Source organism: Zonotrichia albicollis, chromosome 23 (genome assembly GCF_047830755.1).
Source record: "Zonotrichia albicollis isolate bZonAlb1 chromosome 23, bZonAlb1.hap1, whole genome shotgun sequence".
Classification (NCBI taxonomy): domain Eukaryota; kingdom Metazoa; phylum Chordata; class Aves; order Passeriformes; family Passerellidae; genus Zonotrichia; species Zonotrichia albicollis.
Genome location: NC_133841.1, coordinates 5,186,178 through 5,210,084, shown reverse-complemented (window position 1 = coordinate 5,210,084; position 23,907 = coordinate 5,186,178). Strand labels below are relative to the sequence as shown.

At 46.7% G+C, this 23,907-nt stretch overlaps 1 protein-coding gene across 9 annotated transcripts in view; it reads right to left on the bottom strand.

Annotated features, from left to right (window-relative positions):
- The window catches only part of GPATCH8 (G-patch domain containing 8), a 54,636-nt gene extending 31,311 nt beyond the window's left edge, over positions 1 to 23,325 (bottom strand). For 2 of the 9 annotated variants that reach the window (XM_074557482.1, XM_074557479.1), the window contains exons 1-5: positions 23,136 to 23,202; positions 7,726 to 7,800; positions 6,733 to 6,767; positions 2,126 to 2,143; positions 5 to 77 (exon numbers count right to left, since the gene is read on the bottom strand). Coding sequence is in view for 2 of the 9 variants with exons in the window: in XM_074557476.1 (XP_074413577.1) it covers positions 5 to 77; positions 7,726 to 7,800; positions 23,136 to 23,180 (193 nt within the window). In the remaining 7 variants the exon portion in view is untranslated. Of the gene's footprint in view, positions 1 to 4; positions 78 to 2,125; positions 2,144 to 6,732; positions 6,768 to 7,725; positions 7,801 to 23,135 lie in introns of those variants that run through there. The other 7 variants (XM_074557483.1, XM_074557480.1, XM_074557481.1 and 4 more) reach the window with 4 other exon arrangements.
- Between the last annotated feature and the right edge of the window lie 582 nt (positions 23,326 to 23,907).

The window sequence follows — 23,907 nt, the reverse complement described above, 5'->3', positions numbered from 1 at the left end:
TTACCCTGCAGTGACTTTCCCAATCCCTGGCCCAGCTTCCAGCCATGTTTCTGGAGTAAGCGATGTCCAATATTATCCTGACAGACAGAACAGAGAAAACAAACCAAAAATATTCCAATAATATATTCTTCCCTTCCCACTGACATTTAAACATGTGATGAGCAAGAGATTTTTCTACATATATATGCATGCAAAAAAATGCTACTGAAAAGGCAATATATGCCCAATAAAGGGAAAGACAAATGTCAAAAATTGCTGGCTAGAATTTTTCCAGGGGATGGGGATTGGGGACGGTCACTTTCTGATGGTGTGCTGGGCAACTTTTGTGCATCACGTTTAAAGGAAATCAAAAAAGAATAAAACTAAAAAGCAATGTGGAAGAAAAGAAAGTGTACCAATAAAAATTGACAGTAAAAAGCATAAAATCAAGCTATTTATACAATCATATCCATCACCTAGACAGCACCACTTAAGATTTTTTTTTTGTAAAGAAAATCTACAATGTGTTTAGTCATTTTGTTTGTGTGTCAGGCTTTTATAATACTGAGTAAGTTGTAAGTGCAAGACTGCCCCACCACTAGAAACCAAAACACAATCAGAGCAAAATCCAGGCTAGACTTGATTGGGTTTTTTTATATATGTATATATATATATAAACTAGCATGCAGCCAATATTAAACTGAAAAAACAGTGAGGTTAGTAAAACAAAAAATAAAATAAAATCAATTAAATAAAATGAGCTCAAGCACAGACTGGGTGATGCATTTCACATGTAAACTAACAAAAATACTAAGATGTTAGAATGAAACAGGCCTAGCAATAAGTTAACAGCAAGGAACCATTAGTGCATGTAGGGGAAACAATAAGCATAATGTCTCATCTTCCTAAAAAAAAAAAAAAAAAGCTATTTTGGAGTAACTGGAGAAGTTGTGACGCAGCAATTCAGTGTCAGCTTTTGGCAGTGGGGCTGAGCAGGGCTCAGTGTGGAAATTGTTGAGTTTTCTGCCCCCACACAAAGAGCAGAGCACTCACAGCACCCTGGAACCACCTCAATCTCCTCAGTTCACCCAGTTCCCAGCTCCTCAGAGAAGGACTCTTGGCTGGGGCCTTCCAATCACAAAAAATAAAAATATAAATCAGGTATGAACTTGTTGATTATTAATTATCATCAGGCAAACCACAAGCTAAGGTATCATAGAAATATCCTGAATTATAACAGGATGTGACTCCAGAACACTGAGAGGTACATGGAATCAAAAAATATAATTATATCTATGCTGCAGGTTTCTTTAATTAAATAACAATAATCAACAGAAACCAGAGTAGGTTTTGTCACTCCACAGTGAAGAAAATGACCACAGGGTTTGCACAGCTTTGGTGAATCAGCTTGAAAGGCACAACCTTCCCAAAGATATTGGCTGCATGGATACATTTTTCCTCAAAAAGATGTTATCAAGTAAAAATTTTGGATTTTTTTTCTGATATCCTAATAAAGTCAGACATTTTTGTATTCAAGGAATGATGTACATTTTTCCCACACTTCTGGCTCTGCCCCAGGACATAATTAGAGCTAGATGGGGAAAAAAAATAAATCATGGGATGTAAGGAAACTTCTGGGGATAAAAGGTCAAATAAAAAAATTAAAAAGGAAAAAAAAAGGGGAAAAAAGGAAAATAAACTACGAAAGAAAACTAAAGAAGGATGGATCCCCACCACAGGAACCCTCTCTGTTGGGAACACAGGAACACTTACCTGCAGGCCAATGCCAAGGACCACAGAGTGCCCCAGCCTGGCACACAGGGGCTGCAGCTTGGGATATGTTTGGGATATTATTTTAATTTGAATTGCCCTACCCTGAACAAAGGATCATTAAATCGAAAAGTTGGTGCTGACAAAAATGGCTGCGTTTTCCAAAAGGGGGAAAAAAGGAAAAAAAACAACAACAACAAAAAAAAAGAAAAAACAAAAGAATTGAAAGGACAAGGAGTACTTTGCAGTCTTGGCCAAGGGGAGATGAGACATTGTGCTGACTGTGTGTGTTATGAATGCACTAAAATAAAGACAGATGAAGCAGAACGCTATTCCAAAAGCAGTGCAAGTGGAGTGAAAGCATTTCCATACGAACCTGGCTTTAAAAACTGGGCTGTCAAAAGAACAGTTAAATGTAACACAAAGTAAGAAACTGTCCAATCACTAATGGTAGTTTTTTTTTTCTTTTGCTTTGTTTTCAATTCACTGCTTGCAAGTAATGTATTTATTAAAGAAGAGTGAAAGCATAAAATAAATTCAACAAGTCAAGACCAGCTGGGAGATTCAAGAGCGGTGTGTTGTGACTGACAGTGAAGGGGGAAACAAATGTTAAAGGGAAAAAGAAAAATTTAGAAAGGTTATACACATTAGCACCACTTTTACAGACCCACTCAAGAGGATGGTCCTGAGTTGTTTGACATAAATTGGAATTATGCCTGAATATTGCCCTGTCTCAGTTCCCAGGAAGGGGCTGTTCCCCCCTCCAGACTTTTCCATTTGTTTATTTATGCAGTAGAACTACTCCCTAATTTTAGATTCTACTCAATTGAAATGGAGCATCTCCTGTTGCACTGAATAAGGAGAACAACTCTAATTATTTTAAATTAACATTGAGTTGTGATCTGGCCATCACTTTGCTCCTTTCTGGCCATGCCCAGCTCCTCCCTCCTTTTCCACTGGCTAACCCAGACCTCTGATGGAGGCAGACTGACAGAACTGCTCTTCAGTGCAAAAATGAAAATCCTGCCCTAAAAATTAAATAATGGAAGGCCAGGCTTGCTTAATCCCTAATACTAGGGAGTATCCAGGGATATTGGGACCAAAATGTGACATGGGACAACAAATGTTGCAACAGCTGACAGCTTTTTTTTAAATGCAGTTTGAAGTGAAAGTTCTGTAAAGTAGAGCTACTTTTCCATAGAAGAGATGGGGCTTTTCACAGCAAGCCTCCTGCCCATGCCAGGAGCTGTCAGACTGCCCTCACATGCAGCAGTTTTCCTACAGAAGAGCTGCAGTGAGGCAGAAACAGCCCAGCCCTGGGAGGACAGCCCTCATTCTCAGCAAAGGCTGCCATCAGTCTCCTCACCTTCCTCCTCTGCCATTTGGGAGCTCCTTGTATTACAAGGCAATAAAAATTATAAAGGCAGCCAAAATAAGTCTCCCAAAAGGTGTTTGGGCAGCAAGGGAGCTCTCCTGGCCCACGTGGGCACAGGCTGTGGATGCAGCAGCTCTGGGTGGGACAATGCCAGCTCTACTGCCGGACAGCTCTGCCCTAATGACAAAGCAGAATTTCTCCAGAGGTGTAGGAAATGCAAGGCCTTGGGTCTGCCAGACCTTCAGAGCTGGCTGAGGTAAAAAACCTCACCCAAAGTGACTAACTGGCCTCCCAGAGCCCCATCCTGTGCCCTGGCAAGATGCCCCTGATTGCTTTGCATGCAGATCAGCGATTCCTGAGCAGGACATCCCCAGCAGAAATTTCTGATAAAGGTTTGGCCAATAGAAAAAAAATTGCTTACAATTAAAAGATGGGTAGAAGCCCAAGGTTTTGATGATGCCTGTGGGATGTCACCCACAGCAGTTTTGCCTAGCACAGGTTTTCCATGAGATCCCATCACTCATCCCAGCTCGGGCAGGAACCATTCCTCTCTTGAGTGGCTTGTAAGCTGTGCTGACTGTGTATGGAGGAATCTATAAGCAAGGATCAGATGCTACTGGGTGAACCCATGCAAACAAGAGGTTGAAAAGATTCCCAAAACAAAACCTAGAGCTCACTACAGATGACACAATGAAGACCAGAGAGAAAAGCCAAATAGTAATGCTACACCATTCAGCTTCCAGAAGCACATTATTTATAGCGCTGTCCACATATGGCTGCTGCTAAATGTCAAATCAGCAGCCTCATCAAATGACACTTTGGAACTAGTGGAGTCCACAGATCTGTACAGATTTCCAGTGCCACAACCCAGCTCTGCCTTGGCCAGGCTGTGCCAGCCCCTGGTGCCCAAGCACCACTGACTGCAGCCTGGCACGGGGCTCAAGGCACCCTGGTGGCACCGAGCAGCATTAGAGACAGGGGAAAGGACATTTGTTAGTCAGGACAAGGACAAACTAAACAAGCTCCAGGTGAGTGGGTGATTCCCAGTCTGGCCTCAGCGTGGCTACCCCCCTGACACTGCCTGCACGGGGCCAGGGCTGCTGCTGGGGGCTCTGAGGGCTGTCTGCTACTCCATCTGCACTGCTGGCATGAGGGAAACCAGGAACTCACAGCAAAGAGACTCAATAAACAGGTAGAGATAAGGAATTAACGTGGAGAAAATCTGGGTTCTATTAAAGCTGCAATAATTTGTGACTTCCCATTCCAGTACCTGAACTCAGTGAACTCAAAATGGCCCAAAACAAATGCATGCAGCTTCTTGAGTTTAGAAAAAAAGGGTGAAGTGCTTTGATTTTTCATGGACATCAGTGACTGCACTGACATGAACAGCCAGTGTAAGTGCAGCATCTTTCAAAGCACAACAAGAAAAAATGTTACTTGTGGGAGGGGGGAAAAAACATCAGTATTTGTAGCTCTGAAGAGTCCATTGATATGAAATACTTTCTTCAATTTAGTCATGGAAAACAGCTGGCACTCGTTCAGGCCACGTCCATCCCTAGCTCCTGGCAGCTCTGCTTTCCATAAATGCACTCTGGTCAGAGTTGCATGTTTCAGAGCAGACATCTTTGGCCTAAATGAGCTGCACACAGCAGGATTTCCACAGGAACAACACCACCAGTAGGCTAATTGAGGACATGTTTCAACATTGTAATGATCTGTAGACTCCCAAACCTATTTTTCCAGCCACCTTTGAGTTGCATGCTGTAGCAGTACAGTCAGCACCTCTCAACAGATAATGCTGCAGAGATGGATGTCACATCATGGGCACTGTCACAGGGACATGGCACAGGAACACTCCCCCCATCTCCAAACACCTGCAGGCTCTGGAGCACCTTCCTGGCACTCAAATGTGGGAAGCTGCAAGGACACATTTATGAGAATATCCTAAATCCACTCTTTGTTCTGAAGAATGACATTTGAACTGGGAAACACTTTGATCTGCCATGGTCATAAACAAAGGGTGTTCATCACCCAAACTGCTTCCATCCCATGAAGCACAGGCTCACTCCTGACTCTGATTCCTTGGAAAAGGCCAGCTGGATTGCTAACAGAGAACTGGTTAAGGATTAAAATCCAATTTGTTAATGTTGAAAATACTTAGATGTGTGGTAGTTCTGAAACATCAATTTGCCTTTCCTCCTTCCCTCTCAATTTTGGTTCTGGGTGAGCAAACAGCACAAAATAGAAGGGAAAAAAAAGCCAAAAGAGCAGAATGAACCCTCCTTTCCTGGTGACATATCTTGCAGGAGAGGTACCCCACTGAATTCTGCCAAGGAAACTCTCCCTTCTGCTAACGTGTGTAATTTGCCAAGTCAAAGAGCACACTGACCATTACCAGTGTGGAGGCAGAATCACCTCCACAGGTGTCAGGAAACACAACAAAGTCATTCCTGCTCCCCAGATGGGGAGTTGAGGAACCAACAATGTATTTTTACAAAGACCATGTGAAGCCTCAGAAGTGACCACTTTGTTTCTGACACCACCTTTGCTCAGGCCAAACCCTCCCCCTGTGCAGCAGCCAGAGCTGAAATCCTGGGATTTCACTGGCACAGCTGCCCTGGGAAGTGCTGCAGTCACCATCCCTGGAAAGGCTCCCAGGCCACGGAGATGTGGCATTTGGGGACATGGGGTAGGGGTGGCCTTGGCACTGCTGGATTGGTTGGACTCAATGAGCTTAGAGGGTTTTCCAACCTTAATGATTCTGTGATTCTCTTATTTCAGACAAAAGAGTGAAACAAACTTAACTTTAAAGAACAATTTGAGGTTTTAACTCTTTCTCCTCACAAACCAAGCCATTTTTTTGTCCTCTTCACCCAACTGTTTTCAATTAGGCTGAACTGTACCTACCCAAGCAATTGTAAAGATTAAAAATGTCCTGACATTTGGATAGTCAGAGACAAGAATAAAATATTAAAGCCATAATTTAATTTTTTTCCCTCCTGCAAATCAGCATTAATCAAACTGCACAAAGCATTACTTCTGTGGAGAGTGAGATGTGCACAGTGAGCCCATGTGGGCCCAGGGTACCTGCTCATGCTTTACACACTTCCATGGGCACCAGAGCACCAGAGATGTCAGCTGTGACCTCTTCTATTCCTCTCTGTAATCTGTGACCTCTTCTATTCCTCTCTGTAATCTGTGACCTCTTCCATTGCTCTCTTTGAGAAAGCACTTTTGGAAATCAGCTAACCAGTCTAGTCTGTAAGCAGCATTTGAATGATTTTGAAATGCTAATTTCCAGTGTGGCCCAGAGTAGGCTAGCAACACATATTTCCCATTTTATTTCCATCCAGCTTGGCATTTGAATTCAAATCCCCGTGTCCCAAGGTAAGACTGAAGTATTCAGGAGAAGAGTGAATACAATTCCCATCTCTGCAGCATTATCTCATGCGTCATCAATTACTGCCATGCCTAAATCTAGCATCATGCCAGCACATTAAGACAGTAGGTACTATATGCAGTGTTCACTGGACCAGAAGAACAGAAATAAGAAGGGGAAAGGAAACCCTAGAGAAGAAATTAAAAAAGGCAGACCGTGCAATACAAACCAGATCATGGCTGCTTAGCTAATATGGGCCAACTGCTGCGGAAGAAAAACGTCGAACACCCCAAGTTGTGTAAATTTTTGGTAAACATCTAACACGCACACAAACACACACAACACCAACCTACACACCAACAAAAATATACAGTGGGCTCTGGCTAACCCTGGCTCTTCTAGGGGCTGATTAATGTGGAGAAACTTTAACTGAACTTCAATTCATAGGCAAAAGAAACACTTGATAAATACTTAATAAAAATCTAGAATTAATCAGAACACCAGTAAGTGTCCCTTGATTATTCACTACAAGTTTTCTTGTTTCTGAATGTTTTCTGTTTCTGAAATGAACCTTAGCTAAGGCTAAATGCCAAATGTGGGTCCAGTTTAGGCTGAACAAGCTGCTGTGCCTAAACCCAGCCGAAAGTGCTTTGCAAAGAGAAAAATTAAGAAGCTCCAAGAAGATTAAAAAATCAAAACCAAACAAAACCTATTTCCTTCCTCATCTTACAGCAGGAGTCTTCACACCTAACTCAAGGTAAAGCCATTTTAGAGAAAGGCTCAGGGCAGCTTCAGCTCCATGGGGAAGGAGTGCTGGCCTAACACTGATCCCTGTCTCCATAGGCCAGGTGTCATTCTAACACTTTAAACACACCGGTACTTTTCCAAAAATATAAACTAAAAAGGATCAAAATGTATTTCACTATGCTGTTCCACCAGGTTCACATTTAAATTAAACTGATTCTTCAAAGAAAAGTGTAAAACCTTAAAATAAATATCTTTGAATGAGTGTATTATTTTAAATAATTCCTGAAATATGTTGAACTCAAATTTCAGGTTTTAGTTCTAGGACTAGTTCAAGATGAAACCCCAGGCCCACTTAAGGTCAGCATGCACTTTACCACCAGTTACCCTGCCTGCCACCAAGGTGCCCACTGCTCTCAGATTGCCTGCATTCACATCAAGGAGCTCGGGGAGCGCTGCAGCTCGGGGGGGCCCTTACCGATTCGATGGGCTTGTCGAGAGACGCCTGCTCGATCTCCAGGTGCCCCTCCTCATACTGATCAAAGTGATTGCCCTGCAGGAGAAAAACAACCAGGATTAGCTCCACAGAACACATTTCCAACAGTTTAGTGTTCACACACTTTGGTTAAAGTGTTACATTTCATATAATGTTGATAACAAATGAACCAATTAAATACAGGCTCAATTCAGTGTATCATCTGGAAGTTTTTAGAGTATTTTGGTCCTAAGTCAATTTGATGACAATAACAAACTATTAAAGTTGGCAAAATACCAAGCATTTACTGGATTTTGTTTCCTTAGAAAGTCTATGAAAACACTGAGCACAAGCACCAGTGCCAGCCTGGAAAGCACACATGACAAGGAGCAGCAGGAATGGGTGTCCCCACCACTAGAACCAGGAATTTGCTTGAGGGATACACGTGAATTCACACACCTAAAGCCAACAAAACCCCACAGTGGTACCAAAGGAAAGCTGTCCCTGTGCCCACAGTGTTGGTGTGGAGCAGCCCTTGCTACAAATGTGAACTGAATGTATCCAGAAAACATTTCTGTTTTGCTGTACCTTAAGACAATGAATCAGAAAAACACAAAATATTGTAATACTTAAATTCAGCATATAACAAAACCTAAATGCTGGATCTGTTGAGAATACATTCATACAAATGTGAACAGTGATCTGTGTGTGGAAGTGATCCCCAACACACCACACAGCCTAATTCCTGAACCAGCCCCCCTGCCAGCTGACCACCATCTCCCTTGGAAAAAATCCATCTTCCCATGTTTTTTGGTGAATACTGAGCATGCAGGTTCCTGAGCCAGGACAGCAATGGCAATCTTTGATCTCCACAACAAGTGCTGGTGCTGGGCTGCTTCAGGAAAATCAAACACCTCCAGTGCAGCTCTACCATAATTTGAGGTTTCTGCAACCTCAAATTCCTGAGATTTCCAACATGGTGAACCATTTCTGGCTGTTCAATAGGTCCATGATGTAACACATCCACTGTCACTGGCACAGACCTGCAAAGGAAACACTCAGACTTTCCAGCTGCACACTTGGAAGCAGAAGAAGTGAGATTCCTGCAGCTGGGATGAGACCAAAAGCCCCTGAAGGGGGTGGTTTCAGTGGGCTCTCCTACCCTCCCAGGCCCCACTCAGTGTCACAGCAACTCCAGGAGGTGCCCAGCCTCGGCTGCCACCCCCACTGCCCCCTCAGCCCCTCTGGAACCCCTGGCAGGCTCTGTTTGCATCCCAGCTCCACAATCCCTTGGAGCAGGAGCACACAGCACTGCTGCCAAGAGAAACATGTTGTCACCTCCTCCTTGCACCAGTACCAGCTTCTCCTTCTGCAAGAATTTTAATGGGAGCCAGCATCTGAAAGAGCAAACTGCAGTTGTAACAGACTGACAGCTGGAACACTACAAGCCTCCAAAAATCCTCTGGAAGGAGTGTTCTGTGCAGCAGTGTAAATCTGCAAGGGAACATCTTGACTAAAATCTGGACAAGGAGAAGGTGCTTTGATGCTGGTGCCCCAATTCCAGGCCATCCTGGTGGTGAATTCACCCTGGCCATCATCTTTCCCATGGCCTCTCCAGAGCAAATTTGGGGTTTCTGCAGGCAGCAATCCACTCCCACCCTTTTTTTTTTTTTTGGACAGCCTTCAAGGAGCAAGCTGAAGGCAAACTCACTATGCACAAGCAGTCGTGGAGCTGCTTTGGAAGGCTAACAAAGCTCAGAGACAGCGTGGTGTGGATGCACAGACTTTGGGTGTGAGGAGTTCAGCAGCCCACACCATAACACACCAAAAACCTGCCTCAGTGTAAAAAAATATAGTGTACAAAAGAACCAGAACAGCCAGGAGTGCAGAGATTTCCAACACTGGTAAAAAGACATTGCTAAACTTCATCTATTAAAACATTAAACTCATATAATGTTCAGTTAACAGATGAAACCCTCTCAGCACAAACCCAGACACGTCCCTGTGCCTCCTTTCACCTGCTGCCTGCAGGTAGCTCAGCACACACCTATCAATTATCAGGAATAGTTAAATATTGCTGCCCACTGCTCTGGGGGCTCCCTGCCAAGGCACTCAAAGCTGTTTTTACCAGGGGCAGCACTCCTGGCTGCTCTGAGGCTTCACAAGTCCCTTCTTCAGTGCTTAAAACGACATCTCCTCCCTGAAGCATGCAAAAGGCTGAGAACTCCCAGTGCTCAGAGAGTCAGAGAGCAAACAAAGCCTTTACCTCTGAGTTCTGGTGATCCCACCACTACCCACTCCATGGATTTTGGGGGTTATTTTATATATTCGTATTCTTTGAGGTTTATTATGTGCTTGATCCTACTTGTTCCTGGTCCAAACAGCTGCAATATTAAAAGTGGAGCTTTCCAGAGAGGCAGGTGCTGCCTGGGAATAAAAAGGCCATGGAGCACAGGGACAGGCCCTGTGGGAACGCTGCCAGCCTGCTCCTGCCTCAGGTGGGAGCTTCAGGCTTGGAAATTCAAGGCTTCAAAATAACAAAGTGTCCAAACAGAGCCAAAATCAATACTCATCACAGAGACAGCTCTTTATTTATCAATATTCAGAATAAATGATAAAGGGAAAATTCCCTTGCACCATAAAGCAGCTCATCCTGGAAAAATGCAAGCAGACAATCCAATGGTGACTCTGAGGTTGGATTTATGGGGGTTCAGGACAGACATGTTTAATCAGGTAAGAGAAAAATAAAAATGGTTCCAATGCTGTTTGCCTCCATGGGCATCCCAGGCCTCTTGGAGCTGGAAGCAGCACAGTCTGTCCCTTTGCTGCTTCATCCCTGGAACTGGCTAAGGAACAAGTTGGGGGCAATTCCATCTGTCTCCCTCTTCTCCAATCCTACAAACTGCTGCATGGAATGTATCCATAAAACATTTCTGTTCTGCTGTACCTTAAGACAATGAATCAGAAGAACACAAAATACTTTAACACTTAAATCCAACAATTAAATAAACCCTAAATGCTGGATCTGTTAAGAATAAATTTTTGGCAAACACAAACACCAAGCACTGACCATGTTTCAGTATAACTTTGAATCTTCTGCAGATTTGAGAGATGGTCCCCACTTCACAGGGAACCTTTATGTGAAAGGATTCAACCCCTTGGGTACCAGGATGTGAAATAAGAGCTGCATTAAACCCAGCACTACTCAAAACCTGTTCCCAAACCTTCTTCCTGTCTGGCTTACAGAGCTGCAGTAAATTCCCAGCCCTGGGAGCTCCACATGCTCCTGTGGACAAGGATTTTGGGGCTGACTGCAGCCCCCTCCTCCCACTCATCCTCTGCCCCTCCATTTCACAGCTGGTGTATCAGGTTCTCTCACTTCTGCTTTATAAAACAAGATGTGTTGCACTGTCCCTTCCTCACAGACACTTCTCCATCCACCCTGGAACAGCAGAGTAAGATGAGAGGTTTCACTTAAGCACCATTTATTGCTCTCTGTGCTACAGCAAGTGCTCTGACACTGGTGTTTCCCTATAACCACACTGAAATTCAATGTATTTTCCTACTTCATGAGAAGCAAGCATGCAAACACTCCTCATTACACACCACACACACCACTTGGCTTCCTGGTGCATTCTTCTCCAGGAGCCAACATGTTTGTGCCCTGTAATTTTTGTGTAATATTGCCTGAACTTTGGCTCTCTGTGCACTCTGGTTACTCACAGTCACATGTTCTCTGCTCTCTCCTCCTCTTTCCCATTGTCTGAACTTTGCTCCAAGCTCTCGGCCAAACCTTCGAGCCCTCACACACTGAATATGGCATTTGAAACATCAACCAACAAAAGCTGCCTCCATGCAGGATTTCAACTCTTGTTCTCCCTTTTTTGGACTGTAAATACTTCGGAGCCCTGGCTCAACAAATGCCACTTTGTCCCAGATCATACCCAGAGGAGTTACTTCATTTCCTGGGACAATTCAAGTTAATAGTTCTGGGGAAGAGCATTGCTGCTCCCTCCCTACTTACAAGGTCCCAAACACTGTGGCAGTGAAACTAAACCCAGTCAGCATCATAAAAAAATGTAAGAAACTTAATTACACTTTCATCCCAAAATCCTCAGTGGCAAGAACTGTTGCCAATAAATCACTCAATGCAAGTGAAGTGAATTGTTGATTAAAGCCCATTTATCACAGTTAGCACCACAGAATTCACTCTCTCTCATATAGGGATGCTCTATATGAAGCAGCTCTTCAGGAAGGTGAGTTACCACAAAGCACACAGGGGAAAGGGTAAAATCTTCACGATGACAAGAAGAAAATACACTCTGGCCTTTCCTCTCACACCCCAAGGGGTGTATCCCAAACCAGAGCTGGCTCATGAGCACTGCCTGCATTTCTAAGTCACCTAAAGCACCACCAACACAATGACAAAGCAAGGATGAGTCACCTCAAGGGCTTTAGGCCCATCAGAGCTCCCTGGGTATCAATTCCTGAACTGCCCTGAGCATGAAGCACACGAAGATGTCAGCATGCAGGACACCTTCCATCCAGGGCCCATTCCTGGTGGAACGAGTGCTTTCTTTGCTGAGCAGCCCTGAGTTGTCCATGTATTATTCCCAAAGGAAACGTGGCTGGGGACACAGAGCTGCTGGGACACAAAGGAGCAGCACCATGGGAGTGTGGGGGATGAATTCAGGACCCCTCCCCTCAGCTGTGCCTGGCACACCAGCCTGGTGCTATTAACACCAGAGAGGGTAAGGTGAGTTATAAACCCAACACAGGTCAGACAGCAAGAGCCAGGACTGGAAAATCTCCAATCACAAGGGCCAACGCCTTCAGTGCTGTGACCAGAGCAAAATAGGGAAAGACTCTGGCACAAAAGCCTGGGAGCATGAAAGCAGGGCTGGCTGGGGAGGGAATGGGCAGAATGCAGCTGCTGAGACATCACAGCAGAAAAAAATCTTTATTTCCATCCCTCCTGGACTGCAGGACTGGCTCTGAACTGCTGCTTTGTGAGACCACACCAATAACAATTTAGATTTAGAAAGCAATTTTGCAGAAAAGCCTTACTATACTCACTGTTATTATTTCTTAAATGCACTGGAAAAGAGCACAGCATGATCATGACTGCTTAACTGCACTTGAAAAGAGTGAAGTGTGCTCCTTAAGATATTCAAAATTTAGTTTTACGCTAGGAGAATACCAGAAAAAGACTCCAAAAATCCCATTTATATTGCATTTACCTTAGAAAATGGAATTTTAAAACATTAAAGCAAATTAGCACCACTTTTTCATATGCTATTTATCCATCAATTCAATCAATAAATCTTAAACTCCAAAAACGTTACACCAAGCCAATAAAATTGAGGGCTGTTACCCACAAGTATCACTTGAAAGCATTTAACCAAGCCCACTCCCAAAAGCCCTGCAGGCATTAGGCTGAGAACAGCAGCTGAGACACAGGAATATCCACAAAGATAAATGAGTGCCCTAAAAAAAGGCCATTTTCTAGTGAGGATAAAGCCAGGACAGGCCATGTGAGCACAGATCCCAGAATGTTTTGCTGACATTTCCTGCTGCCCTCCCGGGACGGGTCAGCACAGATGCAAGGTCTGAGCACAGGGAACTGGAGCAGCATCTGAGCACAAGGCAGCAAATGCCATCCTGCCAAATCCTCCCTCTCTGCACACTCATGGAGCAGGGGAAAAAACCCTCTGATCCCAGAAGTGAAATTCTGCTAAAATTGAAATTTTCTTTTTTAAAGGAGATGGAGCAGTTACAAAATCTTTAGATGGATAAGGCCCCCTCACATCCATATAAGTGTCCAAAGCTGGCTCCCAGCACTCCTGCCGATATCCCACACCGGGGTGAATGCTGCCTGCCCAGCACAGGCACAGTGCCAGGAGGTCAGGAATGGCTCTGCTGAGCCCTGATGGAGCTCCAGCCTCCTGCCTGACCACAGCCCAGGAATTTCAGCACTCCACCATCAACACTCATCCCATGCTGTATTTAGTTCCCTTTTGACAAACCTCTCCAGCCGTGCTGGTTTCACTTCTCTGCACAGTGAGACACCCAGCACCTGCACACGTGGGACAGACAGAAACTCACTGCAGGCATGGATGAGACACAGGAGGAACAAGTGCCCAGGTCTGCTCTGATTTCTCTGTGGGGCTTTATCCCCAACATCACCACTGACCCCACAGCGAGTTTCAGCCAAGAGCAGGGGGGAAGGAAGGAGTTTAAACTCCCCATGACTGATTGTTGTGTTTATTACACACAATTAAAATATAACAGGGTTTCTAATACCTCTGCAAGATGCACACCTCCCCACACAGGCTGCCTGCAGATCTCAGGAGTAATTCATGCTGCCCTTTGCAGCTCAGCAGGGCCTGATGACTCCATACCATGGAAGGGCTCCAAAACGTAATTGATGCAGACAACCATGTTGGTGTTTAGAAATGCATCCAAAGAACTCAAAAACAACTCCAGCAAAGTGTGGCTTACAGTGTTTTTTGAATATTCATTATGTACCCAGGAAAAAATACATTTTTAAGAGCAACATGCACCTAGGAGATGGCTCCATCCAATCCTGGAAACTTTCTTGGATAATTATAAAGGCCACATGGGTTCTGAAAGCTATAAAAAGCAATACAAAAGCAACTTTGTATTGGCACCTGAAAAGCCTTTGTTAATGCTTCCCAGAACAAAATCATCCCTTTTCCTGTTGTTCCCTGCAGTGTCTGTAAAGACACACACACCAAAAACATCACAGATTCTTTCCTAGCAACACAGAGTGAAGCATTCCCAAACAACACGTTCTCACACCAGGAATTGCTTTCCCTGGAATACAAGTGGGAAATATGGACACAGCACATCTGCATAGCCCCAGAAACAGCTGAATATTTACAGTCAACATCTTGTGAAAGCTGCAGCAAAACCTCATTTTCAGCAGACACACACATCAATTATTCCGAGAGTGCTTAACAGGAAAATCCTCTCAAGTCGATACAACAAAAGCAATCACTCGAGACTTGGAGATGAATTTAAATTGGCACCGTTTGAAAGAAGCACCTTGGAATTGCACATTGAGAAGCTGATGGCACCTTTTGTTTACCAAACTAAAAATTAATTCTGACAAAACTCTTCCTGCTAAGTCCAAAACCACTGAAAGCCCACTCAGCAGAACACATTTAAGACTAGTCACAGGTCAAGCAGTTTAAACCAGGAAAAAAATAAAAATACCCACTTAGAGCTGTCCAAACAAAAACATGCTCCACAGCTCAGAGATAAACAGCTTGTACCACACAAGGAGTGGGAGCCAGAGGCGGGTCTGTGCTTTGCACACTTTGGCACCAACCAAGAACAATTTCATGTCTTTCAGATTCCTTCTGCTGCAGCACCAGCAGCTGTGGATGTGTTCCAGCACACGAGGGATGCTCTGCAGCCCTTCAGAAAGCTCTGCCCAAGAGCCAGCACCACCCTCACCCACCCAATTCTCTCTTTGTCATTTTTAATGTGCCTTGATGCTGCTGCAGCTTTTAGCACCCACATTTCATGGCTAACCAGGACCTTAAACAACCACAGAGCCATGGAAGGGGTGGGTGGGGAAGGACCTTCAAGCTGATTTTGTTCCATCCCCTGCAGGGGATCGTGTCCCACTACCCCAGGCTGCTCCAGCAGGCCTTGGACACTCCCAGGGATGGGGCAGCCTCAGCTTCTCTGGGCAAGCTGTGCCAGGGCCCCAATTCCTTCCCAACATCCCATCTAACCCTGCTCTTTGGCAGTGGGAACACATTTCCCTTATCTTGTCCCTGCCCCAAGTCCTTCTCCAGCTCTCCTGGAGCCCCTTTAGGCTCTGAGCTCTCCCTGGATCCTGCTCTTCTCCAGGTGAGCACCCCCAGCTGTCCCAGCCTGGCTCCAGCCCTGCAGCAGCTCCAGGGCCTCCTCTGCACCCACTCCAGCAGCTCCACGCCCTTCCTGGTTGGGGACAGCTCTGCAGGTGGGGTCTCACCTGAGCAGGGCAGAGTTCCCCCCTCACCTGCTGCCCATGGTTGGTTCCTGGGCTGCCAGCACGGCTGAGTCACTGCATTTCTCACCAAACAATCCCCCTGTCCTTCTCCTCAGAGCTGCTTTCAATCCATTCTCCCCCAGGCTGGATTTGTGCTTGGAGCTGACCTGACCCAGGGGCAGGACTGGGCACTTGTCTTTGCTGAACTCTATGAGGTTCAGATGGACCAACATCTCCAGGTCCCTCTGGATGTCCCTTCCCTCCTGTGGGTGACCACAGCAGACAGTACAAGGCAAAGAGAAACCACTCTGTAATGTCCAAGGTGCAGTCTATTTACCACTATGAACTTCCAAGCTTCCATAATATTATCTGCCTCTTCTTTCTTACCAGTGTCTGACTTGATAAAGAATAGTTTCTAAACCAAAATCTCACAGAAATCTCCCTGAGGAGCACATTAACATGATTCTAACCCATTCAATACTGTTACTGGGCACTTGTTCTTGCTGAACTCCACAAGGTTCATATGGACCAAGCTGTCCAGCCTGTCCAGCCCCCTCTGGATGTCCCTTCCCTCCCATGGGTGACCACAGCAGGCAGTACAAGGCAAAGAGAAACCACCCTGGTGGAACATGGTGCCAATCATGGAATATCCAAGGTGTAATCTATCTACCACTATAAACTTCCAAGCTTCCATAATATTATCTGCCTTTTCTTTCTTAACAAGGTATCTGACTTGATAAAGAATTGTTTCTAAATCAAAATCTCACAGAAATCTCCCTGAGGAGCACATTAACATGATTCCAACTCATTCAATACTGTTATCAATGACCAGAGCAAACGGAGCAGCTCAGTTTGTAGATCAGGCAGCCCAACAAAGAGGGAACAGCAGAGGATGTGTTGGTTCAGAGCAACCTGACCCCAAGAGTGGCTTCAACTCCCCAGCACCACATCTGCCATCACAGAGCCCTGCACAAACACAGGGCTGCACCCAGCAGCCTCAGAAATCCCAGTTCAAACCTCCTCACAAAAAAAAACATGGCAGCAGAAAGGATAAAAATACAGCCCAAGGGTGTGCAAACACAAAAAAAGCAGTAAATAGATATTTATCTCTCAGTAAAAAAAAATTTTTAATCTCAGTATGTTATACCAGGTAAGAGTCTGCTCCTCTGAGCAAGTTTTCCAATTACAAGTGGGGACAATTTAGGATGCAGAAAGCTGTAACAACACAGAGAACAATAACAGAATTCAGAGCCATTAATGCTCTCAGAAGCTAAAATTGAGCAGAAATGCTGTATATGCCTTCTCACAAGAGGACAAAGAGTAGTAATGTGTGCTTTGGTGCAGCAGAGAAGGACATAAAGCTCAGCAAAGAGCTAAAAATAAAGAAAATCTAGAAGAAAAATTAAGGAAAATGCAGCTTTCAACTGCTAAACTACCAGAACAATCTACAAAGCAAAATGTTCCCCATCACCAGTTGTCTTCAAGGGAGAGATTCTGCAGCCAAACACAAACTCAAACTCCTGGACTCAGAACTGGGTCAAGATGGGAACTGAAACTTAAGTGGTGCCTGGATATTTAAAGCCACCATCCTAATATTAACTTCTAATATTTTGGCCAAAATCTCAAATTACCTGCCCATGGAGCTGCCTGAAGGGAGAAAGCAGCAAGAATTACTACAGGTTTAAAACCATGTGGCAGGAGAAAAGCTTCTGTCACCTGAGGAATGCTGCCCTAGATGCAGCAATGGTTTTTATCAGGTGAGCTCCTCATTCCCACCCATGGTGGCAGAGCCTGGGGACAGGGGGGGTTCTGTCCCAGAGGAGGTGACCCAGGAGAAGCTGAGGTGGCTCAGCCATGGCTTGTGGGACTGCAGGATAAAGTGTCTCCTTTTCCTTTCAGCAATGGAGACCATCAGTGTAGGACAGAAGGGACAAGACTGGGGGAAGGCACAACCAAGGCAGGAAAGGTTTATATAAAATCACCTGAATCCCAGAAATCCACACTGAAGTTCAGATCCTACTGTGATGTTCTAACACTGGAACCAATACTACCTGATCTACTTTAGGACACATTTTCCCTCAGTTCTCTCCCCTCTCCTCACTCACACAGGGAGGTTAAAAACATCAGTCACAGTTCTGTTCCTGCTCTGCTCCACTGAAAGGTCAGCACGTCCTGCCAAGGAGGGAAGAGCTCTATTCTTCCCCTGAAATCCAACCTGAATCAAATGATGAATTAAGATCTCAAAACAATTCTAATGGATCTTTTAAAATCTCAGATTAATTCTTCAGTCAGAAAACAGCCCATGGATAAAGTGTTTCCTTTCCCTTTCACTGGCCCTCAGCAATGGAGACCATCACTGTGGGACAGAAGGGACAACACAGACTGGGGGAAGGCACAACCACGGCAGGGAAGGTTTATATAAAATCACCTATATAAAATCACCTCCCCATGTGAATCCCAGAAATCCTACTGATGCTCTAACACTGGAACCAAAACTACCTGATCTACTTTAGGACACATTTCCCCCAGTCCTCTCCTCCCTCCTCACTCACACAGGGAGGTTAAAAACATCAGTCACCGTTCTGTTGTTCCTGCTTTGCCCAACTGAAAGGTCAGCACATCCTGCCAAGGAGGGAAGAGCTCTATTCTTCCCCTGAAATCCAACCTGAATCAAATGATGAATCAAGATCTCAAAACAATTCTGATCAATCTTCTAAAATCTCAGATTAATTCTTCAGTCAGAAAACAGCCCATGGAAAGGCACAGGCTGCCTCCTGATTCTTGCAGCTACTGCTGCCAAAGGCAAACTCACACCCCAGGATCCTGGACCAGCTGAAAGCTCAGTGTAACAGATTCTGCAGATTCCAATCCTCGTTCCCCCACATGAAGTTTTTCTTTTCCCGATTAGCAAAGGCAGGCAGAGAAAATGCCCCTGTTTATCTCTGGGCAGGGCCACCCTGAGCAGCTGCTCCCGCTGAAGGACATGGAAAGCAAACGCTGTCCCCTCAGGCAGCACCTGGGCAGTGAGTGAGGCTGCAGCCACGGCCACACTGCTCAAGGATGGATCCCAAACCCCCTCAGTGCCGGCCCAGCTGCCCAGCAAAGCGCTGCCTAAGCTGCTTGGGAGCAGAACTCATCCCTGACATTCTGCCAATTAAAAAGCACAAAATCCCCCTGCCAGCAGCGCTCAGCTCAACCTGCTGGAAGCAGGCAGGGCCAGAAGCAGTGATGTGCTGGCTTAGCTCTTCAAATCCTTTGTGGAGGCAAAGAAAAAAAAAAACACCACCTATCTTCTTGGAATTAGCAGGCTGGGATTGAGACTGGTCACACTTGCAGGCAGCAGGGAAAAGCAGGCATGGCTCTGTGTTATTCCACTGCACAGACCACACAACAGCACAAAAACAAGAGACAGAACAGCCTGTGTTCTGTCTGGCTAATGATGGCAGCAAGTGCCATGTACGTAGGAAGAGGAAATTATTGTACACATAGACACATATGGCTGGGAATATTTCTGCTTCAACAATGAAAAGGAGAAAAAATGCAGCAAGAAAACATTTTCTCAACATCTGGGAGTCAGTGGGAGCTCCACTGGATTTCAGCAAGACATCCATGATATTATTCTTTGAGCTTGCATACCTGATCTGAAGAATGAAATCATCGCAAATGTTTTCAAAATAGCACTAAAAATATGTATTTACTTATTTAAAATATATATTTACTTATTAAAAATATAAATTTACTTATTTAAAATATAAATTTACTTATTGCAGCAGTTTCATATGTTTATACAGTTTTCATTAATGCTCCTACAATATTCTGTTATATTCTGTTATAGTCTATATTCTGTTAGCATCAACTCCAGCTATTGTCCAGAATTCCTCAAAGTTGTGGTGGTTCCCATTTGTCTGTGCCAGGGCACAGTGGCACAGAGAAGTGACAGAATCTGTGCCAGGTTCCCCAGTACTTCACCCCAAGAACTAAACTCAAAAATAACCTCTCTTGGATGGAAAATGGAAAAAGGTTGGGATTTATTTAGATGAGCCCCCAAGACTTCACTTGGCACTGCAGAGCCCAGAAGAGAGGCAAGAGAAGGAAGGTCAGGGATGTCCCCTCTCCTCACTAATCCATTTCCCTGCCCGAGCTCCCAGACAAAGCCCTGTGCTGGCCTGGGATGGGAAAACCCCCAGGACAGCAGAGCACAGCTCCAGGCCTTTCTGTGGAGCTGCCCTGAGGTTCAGCACCTGCAAAGGCCACTCCAAACCAGGGGCTTCCCAAGTTTCTCTAAGGTTTCAGAGCTTAAAGCAAAAAGGGAAGAGGATCTAAGCCTTCAGTGTGGCTTCTAAAGCTGCAGAGCACAACAATGCTGGCAGGAAGAACCCAAGGGCTGCCCAATCAGCTCACTGCAGTGATCCCCCAGTGCCATTCCTGCTCCTTTGGAATTTCAGCTTCCAAACCCCCCTCAGCTTCAAGGTTCCTTCCACCCAACACAGAGAGGAGTCACTACAATCTCACCTATATGATCATTCTCCTCTCCCTCCACACCATGACCTTCATCCCTAGGGAGGATATTTGACTTTCTTATCCTTACCCAAGGCACTCTTCTCCCCAGAATTCCCAGGGAGGAGCATCCCTCCCTCTGCAGCTCTCCATGCCCACCTCACCACTGTGGCTGCAGCTGTGGAAGATCCCTCACTCCTCTCAGCTCTCCAGTTCCCATCTGACCCCTCTGCCCAACCCAGCAGGACCCTTCTCCCCTGAGCACCTTTCCAAGCACCACAGACCATGGGCACCTTCTCTTTCTCAGCTGATTTAGGTCCTTTTTTCCTCATTTTCCTGCAGTGCTGAATGTTTCCACCCCAGCCTTCCTGATAGCACTGATCTTTCTCCAGTCAGGCACAGGGAGGGAGAACAGCTCCCAGCAGCTCTCACCTTTAATCCACTTTTCTCAGCATATCAGAAGCTCAGAAAGCTGAGGATCACCTCTGCTAACCCTGCCCTGCCCACAGTGCTCAATCTGCTCTCTTGCCAAACTAATTCTCCCTACCCAGACTCTTCCAGCTTCTCTCTAGAAAGGCAGCTGATAATAACAACTCTGAAATGCTTTTTTTTCATTAGCTACACCCCTAGCCCCAAGATATCTGCCTTTCTCCCAAACAGCTAAAAGGTTCCTTTGACCTCTTTACTCCCAACCTTTTGTTCCTCTCCCTCTCTCCAAACTGCTACAGAACCTTTCACTTTGAGGGGATCACCCCAGAACAAAGCCCAAGAGCTCTCTGCAGACTCCCTCCCACACTGCATCCATCCCTGAGCAAGCTGTGTAATCTTAGAGCCTGTGTCCCTCTGGCCATGCTCCCTGGGACATGGATCACATCTAGAGCCTCACCTGCTCCAAGGAGAGAAATTTCACCTGCCAAGAACTACAGCTGTGTGAAAAGGGCATCCCTAACAGCAACACAAACACTCCTGTTGTGCTGTATTTGCAGAGCAGGATTTACTACAGAGGCACACACTGGTGTATTTTTACCTGCAAATACCCAGCACAGCGAGCACTTCCTGCATTCCACACCCATGTCACAGCTCAAGCAATCTCTGGCTCAACACAGAGAAGAAAACTCAAAAGCCTTCTCTGAAAGTGATTTTCAACTTCATTTTTCTTTCTTGTTCAGCCAAAAGCTTTCCTCCATCAATATACTGTGGAAAACTGAGATTGCCCAGCTGTCAGGGGTGGGTGCACAGACCCTGAGCTCCCAAAATTCAGTGTGACCTTGGCCCAGTCCCCCTCAGATCTTCTCTTCCACTGTTTTCACCTTCAGTGCTCTGCAGCCTCAACCAGCTCCAAACTGCTCCTCCCAGGGGACAGATTCCACTTTTCCCTCACAGGAAGCTTTAACACAAAATAAAATGTCTCTCTTCTTCCTGGCATATTTTCAGGGAGGAACAGAGCAGTGACCCTTCCATAAAACCAAATTCTATCATTTTATTTTTCACTCTCTTCTATGGGAAGAACAAGGATTTAGCACAGATAAATCCCAATTTAGAACTGTGCCCTTTTTTAAAGTCAAGGGTTGTGACTTCAGTTCTTGACCCCAGGCACACTCAGCAGCTTCCAAGATGCTGGGATCAGCTAATGGAGCTGAGTTTCCTCCCTCACATCACCCCACATTCCCCTGAGTGTCCAGAGCCACGACACACTAACAGGTTTTGCCACTACAATTAATTTTCTTGCCATGGGGATTTCCCTACAAAGGGACAGAAACAAGGACAGGGCTGCAGAGCTCACCTGAGCCACAGAACCTGACATGGTTTGGGTTCCCCATCTCTCCCTTACCAAAGGATTACAAGAAATCTGTTTCAAGCCCAAGATCTGGCTCGCTCCACTTCCTGAAACACAAACTTCAAAGCCAAATCAGACAATTGCAGTGTTAATTATGGCTCATTTCTGCATGGAAGGAAATGAAGGATGCAAACAAGCCCACGTTTGGGGCTGTGGCAGGAGCCAAACCTCCATCCACAGAGCAGGCAATGCCAACACTGCACACAACCACGCTGGGATTTATTTTCCTGTGTTTCTAGCACAGCTTAGTAACAATTTTTGAAGCGTGCACCCCTTATAACACCCAGAAACAACACAAATTAGTCACTCCTGGATGTCCTGACTGCTTCCAAGACTGCACCTTAACGCCAGACGAAGCAGAATTACGCAAGCTGCACATTATAAAAACCCTCGCAGGTCTCTGGGTGAAAGGCCCGAGTGAGGATGAACAGCTCCCGAAACAAGGAGCCACAGAACAGCTCATCCACGCCTCTCCTCGAGCAGCGTTATCCTCGCTCCTTTTGTTTTCCTTCCTAACCCCGCGACTCTCTCGGGCTGAAGTCAGAGAACAACATGTCATTGTTCGAGCTTAATGAGTCAACGTTAATTTCCCCATTGTTTATTTAGACCCTCTTTCAAACAGCATCAGTGGCGTTAATTACGCTGAAATATTGATGTTTTGGGGAGGGGGTGTGAGAAGGAAGAAGCGGTTTTTCCACACACAGGGAAGATGTTCGGAAGCGCTGTGGGGGTCTTGGGGAGAAGGATCCGAGCCCTCAGCGGGTGTGGGGGATTCCCCTCATGGAGGGGGTCGTTCCCTCAGCGGGTCCCTCACGGGGTTGCTCGGTGCCATCACTGGAGGAAGGCTGATCCCCTCACCCTCAGCCCCTCGCCGCCACTATCAACCAACCACCACCCCAACCCGCCGCCCGCTGCCCCCCGTACCCGGGCAGCCCTCACCCTGACAGGCGGCCCCGGCCCCCCACGTTCCCCTCGGTGCCGCAGCGCCGGGCCCGCACACAAAGCCCCGGTGGGGGAGTGGGGAGAAAGCGGCGGAGCCCACCCCGAGCAGCCGCGGCCGCGCGAGGGAGGTACCTGGAAGTCCCTGTCCTCGTTGAAGCGGGAGAACCTGTCCGCCATTTCGCGCCGGCCCAGCCCGGCCCGGCCCCGCTCCGGCCGCCGCCGCCTCCGCCCTCAGCGCCGCCCGCCTGCACCGCCCCCGCCGCACCGCGCATGCGCCGCCCGCGGGTCACGTGCGCGGCGACGCGGGTCACGTGAGCGGCAACGACGGGGGTCCCTCACGGCAGCGCCAACGCGCGGAGCGGAGTGGCTGCTGCAGCGGGACCCGGCGGGGCGGCGGCGGCAGGACGGGCCCGGAGACTGCGGCACGCCAAGGGGGCGGAACCGGCTCGCACGGCCGGCCGCGCCTTCAGGGCTCCGCTGCGGCAGGTCACGTCCCACCGAGCCTCACTGCACGTCTGACTGCGGATGGCAGCGCGCATGCCCGCCCCGGCGGCCAATGGGGGGGCGAACGGCGGCACGCGCGCGCCGGGCAACCAATGAGGGCGCGAGTAGCGCACGCGCGTGCCTAGCAGCCAATTAGGGCGCGAGCTACTGCGCAGCGCGGGGCACCATTTCCCACCCGCTGCAGCGCGCATGTGCAAAGACGTCACACGGAGAGGGCTCGACATGGAGAACGCGAGCTCCGCTTCGGCCTTCCCGCCCTCCCGGCCTGAGCCAATGGGAGCTGCCCCAGTCGGTTGAGTGATGGACGTATGAGCCAATGGGAGTGCAGGCTCGCCACTGCCCCCCGGTGTGCGCAGCGGGCCGTGCCGCCTGCTGGGGCGGCGCATGCGCAGAGCGGGCT